Source organism: Guillardia theta (assembly GCF_000315625.1).
Source record: "Guillardia theta CCMP2712 unplaced genomic scaffold GUITHscaffold_121, whole genome shotgun sequence".
In the NCBI taxonomy this organism is placed as follows: Eukaryota; class Cryptophyceae; order Pyrenomonadales; family Geminigeraceae; genus Guillardia; species Guillardia theta.
Window position 1 is genome coordinate 13,963 of NW_005434553.1, and position 19,730 is coordinate 33,692.

Below are 19,730 nucleotides of genomic sequence, written 5' to 3' on the forward strand. Positions count from 1 at the left end.
AATTCATCGAGGACACGGATGGGGTCTGAGGAGGAGGGTGGAAAAGTCGCTTGCTCGGGAGTTCGGAAGCAGGTTCCACCTGGAGATTTTCCCACTGAGTGCTGAACTGAGATGCGAGCTGATGAAGAAAACCAGGATTCTGATCGTCGTCGGAGGTTGTCTGGGCATCGACGAGGCGCAACGATGTCCGTCATCGGGGTACTGGGGAGAGGAGGTATACGAGGCGATGAGGTGCGGGGCGTTTGTGGTGCACAACTTCGTTCAAGGGATGGAGGAGCATTTCGACAACGGAACTCAGCTGATATTCTTTGATGGGGAGGACTTGAGGCATCTGAATATCATGGTGGATCACTATCTCAAGTCTGAGGAGGAGAGAGAGCAGATTCGAGTGAATGGACAGGAGCATGTTTTGATGTACCACACGCGCAAGGCGAGGTTGAGATTCTTGTTTGATCAAATCTTCCATTCTCAACATGGAGGCATTCAAGAAGATGATGAATGTTTTGACAAATCGATGGGGGAGAGTGACTTTTGCAGAAACTTGCGCGAGGGGGGGGGGGCGGCCTCACTGAGTCACACTCGCCTCCCGAGTTTCGGAAGTTTCATCATCTTTCATCATCAGTGCTCAACGGTTTTCACTGAGTCACTCACTCACTGTCAGTCCCGCCAGCCTCATAGGCCGGGCTGAGTCGGAGATTACGGCCCGGTCAGTTCCTCCGAGTCAGCAAAGGCGTGACAGTGATCCGAAAATTTTTTTTTTCGAAAATAGGAGTTTAATTCGACCTTAGGACTGTCATACTTGCTTGAAGAAAGCTTACACCCTGGTGAAAATCTGCTTTGATTCAATTGAGAAATCGATCACCTTGGGACCATGGGGTAATCAAACTCTTGGGTGAGGAAGTTTGCACCATGGCCGCCCCAGGGGTAAAGTCTGCCTTTACTACACGTCAGCCAGGATGAGTAATTTACTACACAGTCTCCCCTGATCTTCCTTTATAGAGGTTAGCGACTCGCCCGATCCCTCACGTCTCTCCCCGCCCTCCTGCTCCTGCTCCTTCTCTTCCTCCTGCTCTATCTCCACTCTTGCTGTCCCATCGTGTTCTGCTCCAACTTAGCTTGCTGCCTCCTACAGCCTGCTTGCTTCCTCCTGGCACATTCCATTAACTCGAGCTATTCCCCTATCCTCCCTGCACACTTTCGTAGGTTCTTGCTAGATCCGGATCCAAGGCTTGTCGCCGACCATAGACCAGATCGTTTTCAAAAGATCAAACTCTTCCCAACGCTCAATTTTCTCTGAGGGTCTCAACCCTCAAGTGGAACCAACCTGCTCTTCCTTCTGCGAGCGGCCTCTGCCAAAGAGCTCGCGTTCGGACTTGCACTGTGCGGCCACAATTCCTCAAAAATTTTCAACTTGTATAACCATGCAATCTGCATATACTCCATCCTCCTCTGATTCCGACTCGGAGACCTCCAAGCACACAGCACAGGTCCTTCCACGCAAGTGCTTCCTCAAGGACTCCAAGGAGCGCGTGGGCGGTGCCGTCGTCCTGAGCCCCGCATCGCTATCGAAGCTGTTCCACATGCGGCAGCTGGACGCAGCGAAGCACCTTGGGATCTCGCTGACGTCACTCAAGAGCGCGTGCCGGCGCATCGGGCTTGATCGATGGCCCTACGAGAGGACGTACGAGCGCATGTCGGAGAGAGGATGCAGGAAGGGAAGCAGGAAGGGGAGGAAGGAGTCAGCGAGGGAATCGGGGAAGGAACTGGAAGAGACAAGAGGAGGGTACGGGGAGGCATATTCTTTGTTCGACGAGGCCCTGGAGCATGTGGAATCTGGGATCTTCTCTTATGCTATGTGAAATCCCTTGTTTGTGTGGCCATCGCAAGTACTAGGTGTGCGTGTGTGTTTTTCTATATGGAGGAGCAAGTAAAGAGTGCAAGAATAAAAAGTTGTGAAATACACGATTTCATTCCAAGTCAAATATGTAGGCAAATCTATTATACCAATACCCCTTTCGGCACCATTCATTCCGTCCTTTCCCATTCTCACTCTAATCTTTGCATGTGTCCACCGGTATCAGCGAGCAGTTTCACTCTGTACAACATGAACCTTCTTTAAGAAAAATGTTTCAAGATAGCTCATCTTTCATTGCAAAGAACTGTTCAGCACATCCGCGTAGTTCAAGTATGTGTTCTTCTTCCTTGATACCCCTTCCACATGCTCCAGGGCCTCGTCGAACAAAGAATATGCCTCCCCGTACCCTCCTCTTGTCTCTTCCAGTTCCTTCCCCGATTCCCTCGCTGACTCCTTCCTCCCCTTCCTGCTGCCCTTCCTGCATCCTCTCTCCGACATGCGCTCGTACGTCCTCTCGTAGGGCCATCGATCAAGCCCGATGCGCCGGCACGCGCTCTTGAGTGACGTCAGCGAGATCCCAAGGTGCTTCGCTGCGTCCAGCTGCCGCATGTGGAACAGCTTCGATAGCGATGCGGGGCTCAGAACGACGGCACCGCCCACACGCTCCTTGGAGTCCTTGAGGAAACGCTTGCGAGGAAGGACCTGCGCTGTGTGCTGGGAGGTCTCCGAGTCAGAATCGGAGGAAGACCAAGCGGAGGAATCGTTGTCGAAGAAGCTAGAGAAAGAAGTAATCGGAATGGACATCGCCATCTGCGCTACTTGCATCGGTATCTGATTGCCACTACAATCCGCTCCGAAGTAAGCAAGAATCAGCCAACAATAAGAGGTTGGGTCCAAGAACAAAGGATCAAGGTAGGAGGAGGATGTTGCTGTGACAAGGATGTAGAGGGAGCAGGTGGAAGAACAGCAGGAATGAGTGGTGCTGGTGTTGGGAAGCTCTGGTTTGGAGGAAGGGGGAGCGGCTGATTATGTAGGGAAGGCCGAGGGGGGACAAGCCCAATAGGAGGATGGTTGGCTGTTGTAAAGTTTCTGTGATGACAGCTGCGCTGTGGTAAATAACAATGTTTTCAGTGGTAAAGAGATGTTCGCCTTTTTTGCCGGTGTCATGCGGCCTGAAAGTAGCCAGAAGGTGGGTTGTAAACATGGGGTGTTGTGGAAAATGTCGTCAAGAGGTCGATGGGGATCGACCAAGTCCAGACAGCCTTGTGAGGGTTGAAATTTCTTATACAAACATGCTATTGAAGAAGAGGGATGTGGGTACCTTAGACATAGTAAAGACCTCGGGGAATAATAGACCTTGGGTTTGAAGGCGCTCTGTTGCCACAATCTGAAGATTGAGAGGTATCGTGATGCAGTGAGATCCCGAGAATTTCGGTGGTAAGAACCTCATGACTGTGTAGTAATTTAGGAGGCATATCACTTCCTCCGTCAGATCCTCCGCAATTGATGACCTCGTGATGACTTCCGATCAACAAAGGATGACGGCTTGATGACCCCCTGATGACCCCCTGATGACCCCATGATTACGCATGATGACCCGTGATGACCCGTGATGACACAATCATTACCCCTTCTTCCCCTGGGGAAGGACCCCTATCTACCATTTTACAACTGAGATACCAGATGATTACTGCCTGGTGTTTCAATGATGACAAGTCTGGTAGTAATCTGAGGAAAACATCGTTTGATGCTGACGACTCCGAGTGGTAATCATCTCTCGACCCTGTGTAGTAAAAACCATCTGGGGCCTCAAAAGGCAGACAAATTGCACCTGGCCTGCAAAACATCACTGCCCTCAGAGGATACCTAAAATATTTACTCAAGTGAGGACGGGCCGCCGGGCTCGCCGGGGGGATACACTGCCAGGCTGGCCTGGCCCGGCCGCACTGTTGAAGGCCCGCGGCCGGGCTGACTGGCACCCGGCCACTGTCGGAGTTCAACACTTCAAGTACTGAGTTGTTCAACGGTTGCCGCCGACCGTCGGTCGGACCGGCCGGGCGTCACGCCGTCTGGCAACTTTCAAGTACTGAGTTGTTCCGAAACGGTTGCCGCCCGCCGAGGCCCGCGGCACACTTGTTGAACTCGGAACTTCCGAAGTTCCGAGGAAGAAAAATCCGGGCCGATGGTACCAGGTCAGATTATTCACGGTACTTTTTATGATCCTCGTACTCTTATTGTATTGGATATGTAAAAGCGATAGTACAGGAAACTATACATTTCAGTGAAAATCTGTACAAATATTGTCTCAGGAATCTTTCGATCACGGTACAAAATAAAACTTATACTATTGATATAAAAACACATCTCAAATATTAAAAAACACATCTCAAACTTCTTTTTGGGCTTCGTACCGGTCAGAGACGCATCGAAATGGTCCCCCTACCCCCTACAATCTACCCTTTGTCTTCTCTATACCCCCCGATGGTACCCTGTCTACCCACCCTTTCTGCATGCAATGACATGGCACCCACCACCAATTTCTTTTGTTTACTGATATCAACCACCCCTCACCCCCTCACCCCCTCACCACCCTTACTGACCTTCTAAGTCTGGGACGGGAGCGTCGGCCGGCAAGCTCCCCCCGCACAGCAATGCCGCACGGACCTTTCTCTCTCCAACTCGCCCCCGGGGCCTTCATCGAGGAAGAGCTCGACATTTCCAAGCACATGTTGATCATCTCCACCCGTGATTACAACCATTGTATACATGTGCAGAACTCGGTTGATGCAGCCATCAACTGGAGTAATTCGACTCTCGCAACTCCTGCGCACCCGAAGATCTTCACGAGCTTTGTGCAGGGCAACGATGAAGACAGACCTTCCGGTCATTCAGAGATGAGGGCCACCATCACACATGGGCTCGATCAGCTAGAAATCAATATGACAGGAAACAGCATCAACGCAGCACCGCCTGCGCAATCCTCTTGGCTGGACTGGATAAACAGGCAGTCCATTCCGACTCCAGAACAGCTGACGATAGTCAGTGCCGACCTGAGTGACGGCTTCTTGAAAGAGGAAAATCTCAACCTCAGTGTTGAGGCGCAGGACAAGGACCCCATTTCATATGGGCTTGACGTCACCATCAAGCCAGGCATGTTGTCCAGCTTGAAACTGATCCAGTATCGCAGCATCGAAACCATGGGCAATGCCTATCTGCTTGCTATCTGCTGGTATGGGGCGAGGCTAATTGGGAACCAGCTCCAGTCTTTGAGCGATAGCATGGGGGAGGAAAGATGGACCATGTGTGAACTCGAAGGCAAACTCTTCAAGCTCACGGGAGTCTATCCCATCATACAGAACTCTGATTCCAACCAACCTCCGAGCAAGCTCCAGATCAAACGTGCCTTTGATCGTATCACGTGGCTAGCCATGGCCATTCGCGCATACTGGACGAAGAAGGAGTTCAACAAAGACCAGGGGGATCTTAGCAATGTCATGTGCAACGCTATCCTGCAACTCGGCCTCAAGTCTGCTGTTTCTAAGGAGAAAGATGGAGCTTGCATCAACGACTTTGTCGGTTCAGTGATGCATCACAGCAACCCTGCCACTGGAGAGTGCCAATGGGAGTTGCATTTAGATTACAGCGACGAGGCAAAGAACAAGTACACCAGGATCCAGGATGGAGCAAGGGAGCGGTCTGCTGCTAAGAAGCGGACGAGGCAAGACAGTGGTCTGGATGGTGGAAGAGGTCAGTCGGCCAAGAAGAGGCGTCCTGCCGATGTCGAAGGTTCGCCAGCTCGCATTCGCCGCCCTTCGAAGCAAGTCCGAACAGCACTTTTGTCAGAGCTCTACCCACCACAACAGTATTTACAATACTACACTGATGGCCCTGCAACTACTCTGAAATACTGAACGATTGCTGCTGTCAATGAAGTGTGTGGTACTATCTAACACCTAATTTGAAGTAGTTTGAAGACTTGATTTGCCATTTCGGTGGGCCATTCATCGTCAAGTAGTCATACAAGCAAATCATAAAGGAAACCCGTCTGTGTCAGGATGGCATGAAAAATTCACTAGGACAAGACCACATGCTTGTCATTCACTGCACATGGAATGTGGATGAAGGTTTCGTTTCAAAAAATCACAGTCTGACAACGTGTTTCATTTCATTTCCGTATTGAGATCTGTCAACCGATCGCATCGTTCTCCTCTGGGAGATTCTTCACACACACCTCTTCCTCATCTATCAAGGTGCTTCATCAACGTGTGAAGCCCGAAGCATGCTGGGTTGACTCCCTTCCTCAGTCGATCAAGAATCCCTGTCGGCCTGAGGTGCTCTGCTTCCAGCTCCTGCACAACATGCTTCGCTCTCTCTCCTACCTGGTCATTCTTTATCTTCATCCAGATCTCTTTACACTGCTCCCAGCATGGCGTCTTGATGGATGCCGCACAAGAACTCGCAACGAGGCTGTTGCTGGCACCTAGCAGGAGCGAGAGTCAAGGTGCAAAAGCCTCCTGAAGTCTCTTCTCACCCTCAAACATCTCGCGGAGAGCATGCTCTTCTTCTTCTGAGTTCCAGGCTCGATTCTTCTCCTCCTGCTTGAACTGCTCGTCCTTCCGCGCCACCTCCTCGAAGCTCCCTCCTTCCCCCACTGCCATGTGGCGCCGAACTTTGAAAGTTTGGCAATTGAATAAAACTTCAAAACTTTGCATGTAGTTTTGAATTCTGAAAACTTCGGGAAAAGAACGTGCAGACACCGTGCATACCAACTAGGCAAACCATATGTATCATCGCCCACTCACGGCGACTCTTCGCGTCCTGCATCGCGGCAGCGCAGGTAATGGGAGGGCAAAGGGAGAGAGAGCAGAGAGCAGAGAGCAGCGAGCAGAGAGCAGCGAGCAGAGAGCAGCGAGCAGAGAGCAGAGAGCAGAGAGCAGAGAGCAGAGAGCATAGAGCAGAGAGCAGAGAGCAGAGAGCAGAGAGCAGAGAGCAGAGAGCAGAGAGCAGAGAGCAGAGAGCAGAGAGCAGAGAGCAGAGAGCAGAGGATGGAAAGATGTGAGAGATGGGGGGGGGGAGGGGAGAGAGAGAGGAGAGTGAAAACAAGCAGATGAACTTGAGTACTGAAGAAAGGGATGTTGAAGGTGTAAAGAGTAGAATAGAAATGATAAGGTCATGGAAGGAGATATTGAATGAGCTAGTCAAAACGTGGAGTGGTGATATATGGAAATAATTCGAGGCACATTCATATATGAACATGGACGAGAGGATGGAGACTGTTAAAATGAAAAACTTTCAAGTCAGCACTAACCGTTGTTATGCAAAGAGCGATTTAGATGTGGAGCAGAATAAGATATTTTTTTAAACGATAATTCGATGTATAATGAGCATGTCCATTTGAAGAACTCAGGTTCAGAGTGTGACGTATCAGAGTCAGTGTTGAGGCAGCATTTGAAAGATCTGCTGATGTGAGATCCACAGACCTTTGTAGTAGATTTCAAATTGTCTGTGTTTCACAACTCCTTATTTTTTTTCTTTGATGCTGTGAAGCATTGTTTTGTGATTGCGTAGACTAAAGAAAAAATGATCACAAGTCTAAACCTGTGTGGACAGAGAGATAAAGTAAGAGAGGTCAGAGAGTGAGAGGAATATGGAGGTAACGACAGGAAATGAGAGTTGTTCAGTGAGACAAGCAGGGAAGGATAATGAGAGCGATAGTCTTTTTCCTGCGCAATGAACGATATGTGACCACGTGTTCTCTTTGCTAATGTTTGGTTGCTATCGCACCACAGGGCAATCATGGTTTCCGTGAGCTATGGGACCATCTCCCGAGCCGCCCTGAAGCAGCTGCCCTATCAGTCCAAGACCCTCTCCCTGCGCAAGAAAGTTGTGCTGGGCCTCGCCGTCGTGGCCTGCGTCGCTGTTGGCGCGCTGATCTCTACCTCCCGCTCCTCATCCTCCACCTCCCTCATGGGAACATGGACGAAGCCGACGGGGATCGGGATTGACCGAGAGCCCTACTCGGCCCCGATGAACCTCTGGCTGTACTGGGGCCGCATGACCAACAAGCGCTTCACCGGATCCGGGGAGCACGTGCGCCATGTGTTTCAGATGGGCACGATCGCAGGAGGGGAGTGGAGGGACCCCAAATTCCTGCGGTCGCTGGAGGGAGGGATGTTCAACAAGCTGTCGGGCATCTGCTGCAACGCGCTCCTCTTCCCCCCTATCGAGTGGGACTTCCTCGTGGTCAACCCCCAGAAGATCGTCGGGCAGAACATCCGGCAATTCGTGGCTAACGGCAATACCATGATTTTCACCGGGGGCATCCTCAGCCTCGAGTTTATCAACCGCTACTTCAGCTATCAGCTTGAGCCTGCTGATGGCAACCTGGACCCGGGCCCCTTTGTCCGCCTCCCTCACTTCCAAGGTATTACTCCTCCCTCTCCCCCTTCCCGTCCTCCTCCCGTCCTCGTCTTCTCTTCTTTCCTTTCTCCTCCTTCTCCTTCTCCCTCTCGTCTGCTCGCCTCCTCTCAGTCTCCTCCCCTTCTTCTCGTCAGTCTCCTCCCCTTCCTCTCCTCCCACCTATCCCACACTGACAACCTTGCAGGCTTGACTCAGGAGCAGCATGACCTCCTGGTGAAGGGCTCCAAGGAGAACCTCCCCTCTCCTCGCACCCTCCCCCAGATCGGCATTGAGGTCACTTCGATCAAGAAGGACTCTCTCCCCTCTGGCACTTCCGTGATCTACTCCTCCCCCTACAACTCCGCCGTCGTCGCCATCAAGTTCTGCATGGCAGAGAACCCGGCCAACGACCCAGCTGCCCCCCTTCCCCCCGTCAAGGTCCTGCCCCGCGACTGCCCCGTCACCGCGGCCCAGGGCAGACCCTGCTCGTGCGGCTTCATCTGCTACCTCGGGTACAACTGGCGTGACGCTTACCCGTCCCGGTGGGACACGGCGCTGAAGGGGATGGTGGACGTATGCTCGCAGGTGCCCCCAGAGAACAACTCTCCCTCCCTCCTCGCATCTCTCAACGACGGGCCCATGGCGGAGCCGGAGAAGTCGGAGAAGGAGGCGGAGGACTCGATCGCTGCGCAGGAGAGCATCATGAAGCAGAAGTTGCACCCTCAGGCTCTGAAGAACGAGGAGGAGAAGGAGCAGGAGAAGGTGAAGGAAGAGGAGAAGGTGAAGGAGAAAGAAGCTGAGGAGAAGGCTTCCAAGGAGGAGGAGGAGAAGGCTGAAGGTACAGAGGAGAAAGCTGTTGAGCGGCCGGACGAGGAGGATGAGAAGAGCGCAAAGCTAAAGATGTACCGGGAAGGTTAGTAACTTTCTCCCTCGCCTGCTCTACCTCTCCCATTCCTCCTCCCCTGCCCCCTTCCTCCTTTCCCTCCTCCCTGCGTCTCTCCCTCCCTCCGTTTCTTGCCTTTCCTACCTCCCCATCCTGTCTCCTTCTCTCCTCCTTACTTCACTTCACTTACCTGACGCTGCTCCTTACCTTGACCATCTGGTGCCGCTCACTCTTCCCCGCAGACCATAACCAGCGTGACGCTGAAGACGTGAGAGAGAGAAGAACATCCAACCGCGATGGGTAAGACAGCTCTGTTTGTTGTTGTTGTTGTTGATGATGATGATGATGATGCAATTCATGTGGAATGTGACGTCGATTCGAATGATGAAGGATGTGGTGATTGTGTTGTAACATAATGATGGTGATAGACGGTGATGGTGGTTGTAACGAAGATCGGCACGATTGACCTTCTGATCTTCAGGTGTGGTCCCCTCTGCAAGCTTGAGAATCTCGTCGACAACTTAGAAGACAAGTAAGAACGGGCCGGTCGACCTGCGACTTTTATTCCCTGAGTGTCACTGTAATCTTTCCCCCGATTAATGCATCTACATTGCTTGAAACCTTCCTCTTCCCCTTCCTCCCCTTCCTCCCCCTACTCCCTCTCCTCCTCCTTCTTCTCCCACTTCATCCTTCCTCCTTCCCTCCTCATAGTCGGCGTATCGACATCATCTTTGAACACCATTGCTACAAAAAATGTAAAATCATCTTCGTCGTCGTCTTCGTCGTCGTCGTCGTCATCATCATCATCATCATCATCACTAACAACAACAATAACAACAACAACATCATCATCATCATCATTGTCATCATCATTGTCATTGTCAACGACAACAACATCATCATCATCGTTGTCAATGAATCATATTCTTGAGTCATCACGTACATCCATAATCACCAGGCTACAACGATCCGATGCGTCTCATCCTTTTGGATCCTCAGCAGGATCCTCAGTAAAGAGATCGGAAGGGGATGCGGGGAGCCTGGGAGCCATGGGAGGGAGGGCACGGGAGGGGAGAGGAGGGCACGGGTGGGGAGAGGAGGGAGGGAGGGAGGGAGGGCAGGGCAGGGCAGGGCAGGGAGGGGAGGGGAGGGAAGGCGCAACAAAGTTGGCTGGGAAATTTTTACGACTGAAGGTGAAGCAGGAAATACCAGCAGGACCAGGACCAGGACCAGGACCAGGACCAGGAGAAGGACCAGGAGAAGGAGGAGCGGGAGCAGGAGCAGGAGAAGGAGAAGGAAAGACAAGGAAGGGGAGAGGATCGCGATGGTGCGATCAGCGCTCAGGAGGACAGATCGCTGCCTATCTCTTCTCCTCGCCATCACGGTGAGCTGTCCCGGCTCTCAACCTCCTCCTTGCTCACGAGCATGGCCAGGTCCTGCTAACGTGTCCTCCTCCATGCCTGTGCGCTCTTCCGCTCCTCCAAGGGGTGAGGAGGCAGGAAGAGGAGGAGGAGGCAGGAGGCAGGAGGCAGGAGGCAGGAGGCAGGAGGCAGGAGGCAGGAGGCAGGAGGCAGGAGGCAGGAGGCAGGAGGCAGGAGGAGGATGCGACAGAATTGATTTCGCCGGCAGGGCAAGAATTCTGGGCAGGAGGGCTTGTTCTCCTACCTGCGCATGTCTGGCGCTTTGAGGTCAAGCCGAGTTGAGGAGGTACGTTGACAATGATAGATGTACCATGACGCCTTCATCACCACCACCATCACCATCACCACCATCACCATCACCACCGCAACCACAACCTTCACCATCGTCATCATCAACAACACTGTCAACACGTCCATCACCATCATCACCATGACCATGACCATCACAGTAACAAACATTCTCGCAGAGCTTGAGAGTCTGCGACAGGTCAAAGTTCTGCTGCCAGGTGAGCATAAGAACTGATTGCTAGACTACCGGACATGATGAAGCATGCAGGACAAGAGCTGTGATCCTTACTTGGACTATCCCATCCCGATCGGCAAAGATGCGACGATTTCTGAGCCATGGGTGAGGACTCTTCTGCAGTCCCTTAACCACCTCCCTCATTCTTCACAAACACATCCAACAACTGTCTCTATTCTTTGTTCTCACGTGCTTTCTCAATCTGTCAGGTTCACAGTCTCAGTCTTGAGCTTCTCTCAAGCAGGTTGTTCCCTGGAGCTCGAGCCCTTGACGTGGGATCTGGAAGGTGATTGGAAACCCTGACAGTCTCTTGCCTTTACTGTCTTCATGCTATCATTGCTGTTGCTACAAGTCAAACGTATCATGTTTTGAAGCATTTTGTTTCCTTCCTTACCAGTTCCCCTTGCTGACAACCCCTTTCCTGTTCTTCATACATCACGCCTCCTCTCCCCTACCACAACATCATTTCATTCTCTTCTCCGCAACTTGTTCTACATCTCACTCGTTCCTTTCTACTGGTCCCTCCTCCCTCCTCCTGCAACCTCCTCCCTCTGACATCTCAATTGTTCAGCGGGCAGGTGACAGCAGCAAGTGACCCTACTGTCCTTGTGCTTCAGCGCATCTGAACGTTTCTCCTACAGTGGCATACATGATTGGACGAGGAGGAGAGGTGAGAGAAGCGTGCAGCGTTCAGACGTGTGACTGAACAGATCAGGTCCACGGGGTCGAACGTATCAAGGGGTTAGCAAGGCAGTCTGTTGAAAACATCTGCAGCGTCTGCGACAGAGGGGTAGGAGCTGTTCTCCTCCACCCTATCTACTCTGTGCGCTGAAGCTCATGTCCTCTATCCAGTCCTGCGCTCCTGTCAAGATCATGGAAGGGAATGTGTTGTTGGGGTATCGCAGAGATGGCTCTTTGCTGGGAGTTGACAGCTGCTGTTACAGCGAGCTTCCAAGTTTGACATACGATGCCATACATGTAGGGGCTGCAGGTCAGTTGCGATCTCTCCAGAGTAGTTGATGATTGGCATGATGACTTTGGTGGGGGGAGGGAGGGGAAAGGCGGAGGGTCAGCAGAAGCAGAAGCAGCAGAAGCAAGAGGAGAGAAGAATGAAAGTGGATAAGAACAGTAGAGACGAGGACGGGCCAGGAACAGGAGGAATGAGGAGAACCATCTAGACAGAGGTAGAAGCAACACCTGCACCTGCACCTGCACCTGCACCTGCACCTGCACCTGCACCTGCACCTGCACCTGCACCTGCACCTGCACCTGCACCTGCACCTGCACCAGCACCAGCACCAGCAGCCCTTATTCTCAGATCAGATGCGCGAGGTGTTGACTGTGTTGCAGTCACTCCTGACCTCCTAAAATCTCAGCTGCTGCCGAGGCTGAATCCAGGAGGAAGGCTGGTAGGCATGTAGACGGACGTGAACAGTCTTGATGTCTTTCCCTTCCCTTCGTCTCCCTCCAGGTCTGTCCTCTCATTGAGAACAACTTTGCTGGCCAAACTCTCTACTGCATCGACAGGTGACAACATAAAACCCCAACTGCTTCCCATCGCTTCTGGACCTCTTGCTGCTACTGCTGCTCCTTTCCCTGCTCCTACTACTTTTGCCTTTTTTATCTTTCCCTCCCTTCCTCCCTCCCTCCCCTTCTCCCCACTCCTCCCTCCCTTCCTCCCTCCCCTGCTCCTCCCCCACTTCCTTCCTACACTCTTCTCCTACTTCCCCTCCTCCCACCTCCCTCTTGCACTCTCACCGAGCCTTGAGGCGCTGAAAGTGTTTTCCGACCTCAGGCTGCTAGACGGAAACTACAAGTGGAGCACATCCGGCGTGAAGCTGAGAATGATGTAAGTCAGTTTCTTCTCGCTCTATGGGCATGCTTGTTCTCCCAACTTCCATCACTCCTCCCCCTTGCAAAATACTCATCCTCCACGTCAGGACGATGAAGAAAACAGTCCCTCCCGAATATCCTGACAGGTCTGCCATGCCGTCGATCGCAAGCTGGCGGTGCAGACTCACTCCCAGGTTGTGTAAACTCTGTCCTTCAGCTGATTTTTCTCTCCTGACTTTATTGGTAGACCGATTGCCATCATGCGGCTGAAAAGACATCTGCGCTCCTTGAACATGGACTTGTTCAGACATTCCTGAGCGTCTTCATGCCTTGTTGCTCTTCTGACTGCTGGTGCTCAACTGTCCTGTCAGAGGAGTCTTTCCCTTGGAACCTGAATCGCTGTGAATATGACGCAAAACGAGAAGGTGGCTGGTTTTACCAAACCATGAGATCCGATGGGAATTCAACGTCCTCCTTACGCCTCCTCTTTGGAGTTCGATCAGTCTTGTGCTTCTTGGACACCGGGGTGGTGTGCTTCGACTTGGCCTCGCTGTCAGATCCTTCGCGTTCAACCTTCATGCCGGTCGTTTGTTGCCTGTCGCACAGCGTGAACAAAGATCAGAGAGAAGAGAAGGCACAGAAACAAGAAACATTGAGCTTGACGACTCAAAGAGGACGGGAAAGATCTCTCCAGGCTTCACGGCTCGCTGAATCGAAGCATTTCTCTTCATTCCTTCGTGCGCATCCTGCAGCAGTGCTGGCAGTGTCCGGGATCGCTTGTAATTTTGCATTGGCTTTCGAGCAAAGAAAACTCTTGTCAACATGTACAACAACTTGTCGAATGTAGGATAACACATCCTGAGAGCATTTCTTTCCTGAATGCTGCCGTGTGGCATGTTTTTATTGTTGGACAAAGCAAATCTAAACATCCTCATCGTAATATATGTGTGGGTCGCTTAAAATTTCCCGAACACGCATAAATCATGCATGAAATAGGTACACATCTATGAGCTACAAAGCTGTCCTCAACCACACTACGTCCTTCCTCTGCTAGTCCGCATGCTTCTTCCCTTTCATCTTCCCTGCCCGCTTCCCGCCATGAACGAAAGCCACAAACTTCCGAACTTCCGAAGACGCCGCGGCGGGCCGGCCCCCCCCGGCCGGCCCTGAGCGGCCGGCCCGGGCGGCGCCGGGCCCGCCACCCGCCGCTCACTGACTCTGTACTGTGCCAAAAGTCACGCAGATATCACATCGACCTTAGTTGTAAAAAGACAGTTTTTGCTCAAGACTGAGTTTAATGAGCGTGACTGCGATGAGAAAATCCAAGCATCCAGACGGAACTCGGAAGTCAACTTGAGAGGATCGGACTTCCGAAACCATTCCTTACGGAATGTAGCAACCTGAGACGCCGGCTAGGAAAGCCCCCTCTCCGTTAGCATGACCCCGTGGCACTGCAGCCGAGGCTCCGAAAAAGTTGAAACTTGCCGTCAGTACCGGCGGTACACTGCCACCCGGGCCGGGCTGTACGGTACGGTAGCGGGGGCCTCGGACGGTACTGACGGTAGCCTCAGGCTAGTGATGATAGTGTACCCCGGGCCCGGTGACTGCCGGCCGGGCAGCCGCTGAGCGCGGCCGACTCAGCGCGGTGCAACCGTGCGGACGGTGACGGCAGTGAGTACCGTACCCGGCGCGGCCGGCCCAGCGGCTGGCCGGGCGCACTGGGGCCGCCGGGGGGACCGGCGGGCCGGACCGGTCGGGGCGGGCCGCCCGGCCCGGTCGGCCGGGGCGGTCAGTGTACCGTCGTAAAGGACTAATCTCTGGTCTACCCCACGTTTTCTACCCCTACCCCCTTTTTTCAAAACCACCCTATGTGGGGATGTTTATTCGCAAGTCTCAAAAGCACCCCCCTGCTTCATTCGTACTACCGGTACTTCAAGTTTGACTTTGCGCCATACCACCCCCCCTACTGCGACGATGGCGACTTTCCGCGTTCGCCTCCCTACTGCTCGCTTCCTCGGCACAGGATACTCCTCCTCCTCCTCCTCCTCCTCCTCCTCCTCCTCCTCCTTCTTTCTTTCTTCTATGGCGCGCCTTAGCCGTTTCCCTTCTCTCTTGTCGCCCTCTCGCCCTCTCGCCTTTTTCCCTCCCAAGCATTTTGCCCCCCACACAGATTCCTCGAATGGCACGAGGCTGTCCATTTCCGCTATTGAACAACAACACTTCTTGAGACGACCAGGAAGTGAATCATTGTTATCCCAGCTCAAACTTGCTCAAGGTATGTCGCCTTCTTCGTGCAGTCTAGAGCCCTGACTTGCTTACCACAGGCACAAGTCACTCAATTCGAACGATGGTGATTGCACGTGAAATGACAGAAGACGAATACCACAACATTGCAAACCAAATTCTTGAAAAAATTACGGTCATTCAATTCTGTTTGAATGCAACAATCTTACATGTCGTCGTAGGATGAGTTAGAGTTGTTGGAAGAGACCGACACTGACCTCGAAGTAGAGGCGTCTGGAGTGAGTTCCACCTTCTACCTGTCGGAGACATGCTGTTGTCTGTGCTGTGACAAGTCTTTGTGATCATCATGTTGGCCTCTTACTTTCTGTTGAAGGACGGAGTTATCAACATCAAAGTCAACAACAAGGGAGCATGGGTTATCAACAAACAAACGCCTTCACGGCAGATTTGGTTCAGCTCTCCCATAACGTACATACCGCTTGTTGTTGTGTTCATCGCTACTCCCCTCACTCGAGCCCTTCCACAGAGGTCCTACACATTACATGTTGCAAGGGGGGGAGTGGGTCTGCACCAAGGTAAGTCTGCACTCGGTCTCAGTTCCTGACCTAACGGTGCCTCAAGGATGGGCACAACATGAAAGGTAGATTGCATGAGCAGTTAGGCATCAGAGTGTGAGGATCAGAGATAGTGGGAATAGAGAGGTGAGGAAATCTTTGGGTTGATTCTGGTGGTTTCCGCTGTGACAGTGCGGAGATTGCAAGTGAAGATAGAGCAGATTAAGAAAATTCGAGGAGGCCGATTTTGAGATCTTTTAAAAATCATTTCATTCCATCCTACGAACTCACTCGCCGTCCAAAAATTGCGAGCTTAGTTGAAGACGCGGATAGGAGCCACCTGCGAAAGTTTTTATCAGCGACGACGAGGTTCACGAGGCACAAGGGCATCAGGACCTGCCATGGTCCCCTGCGCACATTCAAAACAGCCTGCTGCTGGCGGACGTTGGGACCAGCACGAACGCCGTACCTGTGCCAAAGATCAGATCTTGCACGAGACAGTGTGGCGTTCCAACCTGGGAGTGGCGACCTGGGACTGGGTGCTGAAGGTAGGATCACCACCCTGGTGGGCACCTGACGGGAAGATTACTTCAGCACAGCGGGAGGAGGGGAGGATGATATACCGAGGAAGACATCGTTGGTCCCCATCATGGATCCAGGGGTGTCACTGGAGAAGACTGGACGGGCAGCACGGAGGTGGCCCATTCTCTGACCAGTCAGGGTGAGGTTCTTGGAAGCATCGTGCACAGCAAGGGGCATACCTGCATCTTCATGGCGAGCATGTGCTGCTTCTTGGCAGCAGTGTACTGAAGAGCGCTGTCAACATCTGAAGCAAGGTGTACGCAACAACCTTGGGAACCAACTTGGAGGCTCTGGTGGGTCTCCAGTGCTTCTTGTGGACCTGATAGAAGCTTCAGACTTCAACGACATCTTGATCGCTGCACACCGCGACCGGCTTGGCCCAGGGCAACCAGTTGTGGGGAGCCTTGGAGACACCTCCTGTGTGCCCCATCACTTCCATCACAAGAGGCCCTGAAGCAACGTACCAGCAAGCATCTGGTACTTGGCCTTGTCCTTGGTGCTCTGCAAGCACACAAGTCACATACAGAAAGACGACTGGGGGAAGAAAGGCTCAAGAGGGCAAGGACAAAGCCCATGCCTGGCCAGAGCCGTCACCCTTGCCGATGAAGGCCTTGTCAGTTCCCAAGCTTCCAGCATCAGGAAGGGCAACATAAGCTAGCAAGCCAAGTCAACACTTAGAGAGGCGACGACATCCAGTCCTCACCCTTCTTGGAATGCTCGCTGAATTGATCGCCAACCTGGAGCCGGGCAGATGGGAGCGAGCGCATCTGTGCACGAGCATGAGCATGGCGAGCCAATCCTTCTTGGTCATGACCTGAATGACGGCGATGCATGCGCAGAGAGCGACAGTAGCAGCCGTGGCAGCAGTAAAGGTCTGTGGTAAATGCCAAAATCATTGATCCTTGTGTGCCATTCCTTCGCTCACTGGATGGCTACAACCCCGATTTGATCCTACGTCCTTTGCTAACCCGACTGTATCTAATCTTCCCTCTTGCTGTTGTGTATCCATTAAGATGCTATGCTTTCAGGCACCCCCGTTCTCTGCTTCTCTCTTCATATCTCATGCGATCCCGCCACATCTTCCACAACTCCTTCATATCCCATCCGCTCGTGGTGTTCTCCGATCCAGCACTCGCTGCTGCGTCTCCTCCCTCACCATCTCTCTCATCGTCTCTCTACCTCTCTACCTCTCCGCCTCTTCCTCTTCCTCTTCCCCGCATCTCCACCATGACCTCCTCTCCCCTTCGCTTACCCTTGGAGGAGCCATGATATGCGAAGAGCCAACTAATATGCCCTCATCCCCACTCGTACATCAAACCTGACATGAACCCTCGTCCCCGCTTGTGCCCATTTGCAGCAGGACAGAATTGATCTATTTCGGGCACAATTCTCCTCAGTTATATTATCGCTAAAAGTACAATTTAAAACGAGAACATTTGTAAACAAAAATAGATATAGTACTGATTAAAACTATTTTCATTAATTTTTTGATTCATTTTATAGTTAACTCAGAACATTTTTCTGTATAAACTTTGATTTATGTCTACATATTGGTACCATAATTCACTCAAAACTTTGTCAGTACATCATTTCGACAAGGTTGTGTCTCTAATTTTCAAATTATACGATAAATTTTCAAACTTTCAGATTGTTTCAGTGGAGCCCTGAAACCTGTTGCCACCAAGTCGAGTCATGGTGGATTTTTAGGACGAGAGGGGAAGGAGGAGGGAGGGAGGGAGGGAGGGAGGGAGGAAGGAGCATGCGAGAAGGAGCAGGAGGATCGTCTTCGACAGAGCATGCTGATCCTTGTTAGGATGAGAGATAGTCTCGTCTCGGTCCTGAGCTGTATCGTGCGGGTGTGATGGGATCCTATCAAGGGGGTGGAGGAGGCGAAAGCAAGGACGGTTTGATCTGTCGCCTGAGCGATTGGTTTTGTGAGTGTAAACCCGCTGGTAGGATCGTAAGAGGTTCTTCCTAATCCTTCAGCTTGCTTCCCTTGAGAGAGTGTAGATGTTCCTTCTGGGCTCCGGTACAAATACTGACGTTAATTCTTCGACCCCCAGCACCATTGGAGATCGCAAATTACTGAGCAGTAGAAGTTGTTTCCTGTCTGCAGATCGCTGCCATCATCATGTCCAAACTCGACAGGTCTGCAAAACATCATGGCTGGCGATGAGGTTGAGAGAATTGCTGAATGTGTTTGCGAAGGTGGCTGAACCGGTCGAAAGAAAGCCAGGCCGTGAGCTCAGAGCAAGGTTGTTCCAGTGATGATGTTGAGATGATGATGACGTCGTTGAAATGCTGTTGTTGCAGCTCCCGTGGATGTGAGAGGGAAGGGCCATCAAGGGATCAACGGGGTTCCGAGAGAGGAGCAGGTCAAGGAGGACAAGCTGTCTCGTTGGGTCGCGAGAAGTGCGAAGGTCAGTCTTACTGGCGGCAAGATGATGGTGTGCGGGAAGGAGGGTAGAGGAGAGGAGTTGTTGTGTTGTCTGTGGGGACTGAAGGCTGTCTAATTGAATCACTGAAACATGCTGGCAGGAAGGGGAGAGGGAGCAGCATGCGGGAGGAGCGGTGGCAGGAGGAGTATCAGCGTGTTGTAACCTGATCAGGATCCTTGATGCAAGCGAACTGAAAATTGTAAGAGGAGAAGAACGGGCAGAGGAGACGAGACGAGACGAGACGAGACGAGACGAGACGAGACGAGACGAGACGAGACGAGAGGAAGGGAGGAAAGGGAGGACTGGGAGGAGGAGAAGAGATTGGCGATGGTGAAGTTGGGGTGTAGCAGTGAGCGGGAGGCAGTTGGAAGCGGAGAAAGTGGGATAGTGCTGAATATTTTCTAGGTGTACAACACCTTAGTTGAGACAATGCAAGGCAAACAGGCGAGACTCCTTACTCCCCTCTCCTCTCCCTCCCCTCCCCCTTGCCCTCCCTATCCCCCTTGCCCTCTCCCCTCCCCTCCTCCCCTCCCCTCTCCCCTCCCCTCTCTTCCGTCCAACTCCTTCTCCACCTCATGCCTTCTGATCTCATCCTCCTGGTTCAGATTTCAATCCCCGCGCTCTCCGACGCGTCTCAGTCTCTCCCACCCCTCGTGTCTGTTGAGGAAATCAAAAGCCTCATGGGCAAGGAGCAGAAAGCGTTTCAGCGGCCCAAGGTGAAGCAGAAAGGAGCAGATGGGAGGTGGCATTGTTGGAGGAGTGGTCGGCAAGAAGACCAAGGAAGAGGAGAGGAGGGGAAGGAGGAGAAGTGAAAGGGGATGAAGATGGAGTTGAAGAGCAGGAAAGAGTGGAAGAGGGAGTACGGGGAGGGGTGAAGAGGAGTAGTGGGGAGGGAGAGGAAGAGAGGAGGAGGGAGAGGAGGAGGAGCTTTTGCAATCGAGTGCTAGGATTGTGCGATGATTAAAGGAGAGGAGAGTAGACCTCTTGTTGTACCAATC

At 52.4% G+C, this 19,730-nt stretch overlaps 9 protein-coding genes across 9 annotated transcripts in view; 5 read left to right on the forward strand and 4 right to left on the reverse strand.

Moving 5' to 3' along the window:
• The first annotated feature begins 1,023 nt into the window (after positions 1 to 1,023).
• Positions 1,024 to 1,923, forward strand: GUITHDRAFT_155398 (hypothetical protein). The gene has a single exon (XM_005822626.1). It carries the CDS (start codon positions 1,422 to 1,424, stop codon positions 1,857 to 1,859), a length of 438 nt encoding a protein of 145 aa, XP_005822683.1. The 5' UTR covers positions 1,024 to 1,421; the 3' UTR covers positions 1,860 to 1,923.
• A 223-nt stretch (positions 1,924 to 2,146) lies between these two features.
• Positions 2,147 to 2,680, reverse strand: GUITHDRAFT_118089 (hypothetical protein; the record flags this gene model as incomplete). Its single annotated transcript, XM_005822627.1, has 1 exon — positions 2,147 to 2,680. The coding sequence occupies one exon, from the start codon at positions 2,678 to 2,680 to the stop codon at positions 2,147 to 2,149; it is 534 nt and encodes a 177-aa protein (XP_005822684.1).
• Positions 2,681 to 4,506: 1,826 nt separating this feature from the next.
• Positions 4,507 to 5,766, forward strand: GUITHDRAFT_146270 (hypothetical protein; the record flags this gene model as incomplete). Its single annotated transcript, XM_005822628.1, has 1 exon — positions 4,507 to 5,766. The coding sequence occupies one exon, from the start codon at positions 4,507 to 4,509 to the stop codon at positions 5,764 to 5,766; it is 1,260 nt and encodes a 419-aa protein (XP_005822685.1).
• A 327-nt stretch (positions 5,767 to 6,093) lies between these two features.
• On the reverse strand, positions 6,094 to 6,513 carry GUITHDRAFT_146271 (hypothetical protein; the record flags this gene model as incomplete). Its single annotated transcript, XM_005822629.1, has 2 exons — positions 6,094 to 6,335; positions 6,387 to 6,513. The coding sequence occupies 2 exons, from the start codon at positions 6,511 to 6,513 to the stop codon at positions 6,094 to 6,096; spliced, it is 369 nt and encodes a 122-aa protein (XP_005822686.1).
• Positions 6,514 to 7,651: 1,138 nt separating this feature from the next.
• On the forward strand, positions 7,652 to 11,371 carry GUITHDRAFT_118092 (hypothetical protein; the record flags this gene model as incomplete). Its single annotated transcript, XM_005822630.1, has 9 exons — positions 7,652 to 8,279; positions 8,460 to 9,167; positions 9,380 to 9,437; positions 9,619 to 9,669; positions 10,340 to 10,521; positions 10,571 to 10,599; positions 10,863 to 11,045; positions 11,115 to 11,186; positions 11,291 to 11,371. 9 exons carry the CDS (start codon positions 7,652 to 7,654, stop codon positions 11,369 to 11,371), a joined length of 1,992 nt encoding a protein of 663 aa, XP_005822687.1.
• Positions 11,372 to 13,217: 1,846 nt separating this feature from the next.
• Positions 13,218 to 13,493, reverse strand: GUITHDRAFT_118093 (hypothetical protein; the record flags this gene model as incomplete). Its single annotated transcript, XM_005822631.1, has 2 exons — positions 13,218 to 13,305; positions 13,354 to 13,493. The coding sequence occupies 2 exons, from the start codon at positions 13,491 to 13,493 to the stop codon at positions 13,218 to 13,220; spliced, it is 228 nt and encodes a 75-aa protein (XP_005822688.1).
• Positions 13,494 to 14,996: 1,503 nt separating this feature from the next.
• Positions 14,997 to 15,833, forward strand: GUITHDRAFT_146273 (frataxin, mitochondrial; the record flags this gene model as incomplete). Its single annotated transcript, XM_005822674.1, has 6 exons — positions 14,997 to 15,189; positions 15,239 to 15,333; positions 15,380 to 15,436; positions 15,532 to 15,626; positions 15,685 to 15,733; positions 15,780 to 15,833. The coding sequence occupies 6 exons, from the start codon at positions 14,997 to 14,999 to the stop codon at positions 15,831 to 15,833; spliced, it is 543 nt and encodes a 180-aa protein (XP_005822731.1).
• A 138-nt stretch (positions 15,834 to 15,971) lies between these two features.
• Positions 15,972 to 17,580, reverse strand: GUITHDRAFT_165895 (hypothetical protein). Its single transcript, XM_005822632.1, has 12 exons — positions 17,547 to 17,580; positions 17,109 to 17,168; positions 16,998 to 17,061; positions 16,872 to 16,948; positions 16,759 to 16,795; positions 16,659 to 16,711; positions 16,563 to 16,613; positions 16,474 to 16,518; positions 16,336 to 16,420; positions 16,228 to 16,285; positions 16,109 to 16,181; positions 15,972 to 16,052 (listed from the first exon to the last, which is right to left on the reverse strand). Exons 1-12 carry the CDS (start codon positions 17,559 to 17,561, stop codon positions 16,026 to 16,028), a joined length of 645 nt encoding a protein of 214 aa, XP_005822689.1. The 5' UTR covers positions 17,562 to 17,580; the 3' UTR covers positions 15,972 to 16,025.
• Positions 17,581 to 18,304: 724 nt separating this feature from the next.
• GUITHDRAFT_118096 (hypothetical protein) overlaps positions 18,305 to 19,730 on the forward strand; it is a gene marked incomplete at both ends in the record, with an annotated part of 2,990 nt that continues 1,564 nt past the window's right edge. The window contains 6 exons of the mRNA XM_005822633.1: positions 18,305 to 18,323; positions 18,388 to 18,442; positions 18,503 to 18,549; positions 18,608 to 18,741; positions 18,833 to 18,931; positions 19,338 to 19,448. Coding sequence (XP_005822690.1) covers positions 18,305 to 18,323; positions 18,388 to 18,442; positions 18,503 to 18,549; positions 18,608 to 18,741; positions 18,833 to 18,931; positions 19,338 to 19,448 — 465 coding nt within the window. The remainder of the gene's footprint in view (positions 18,324 to 18,387; positions 18,443 to 18,502; positions 18,550 to 18,607; positions 18,742 to 18,832; positions 18,932 to 19,337; positions 19,449 to 19,730) is intronic.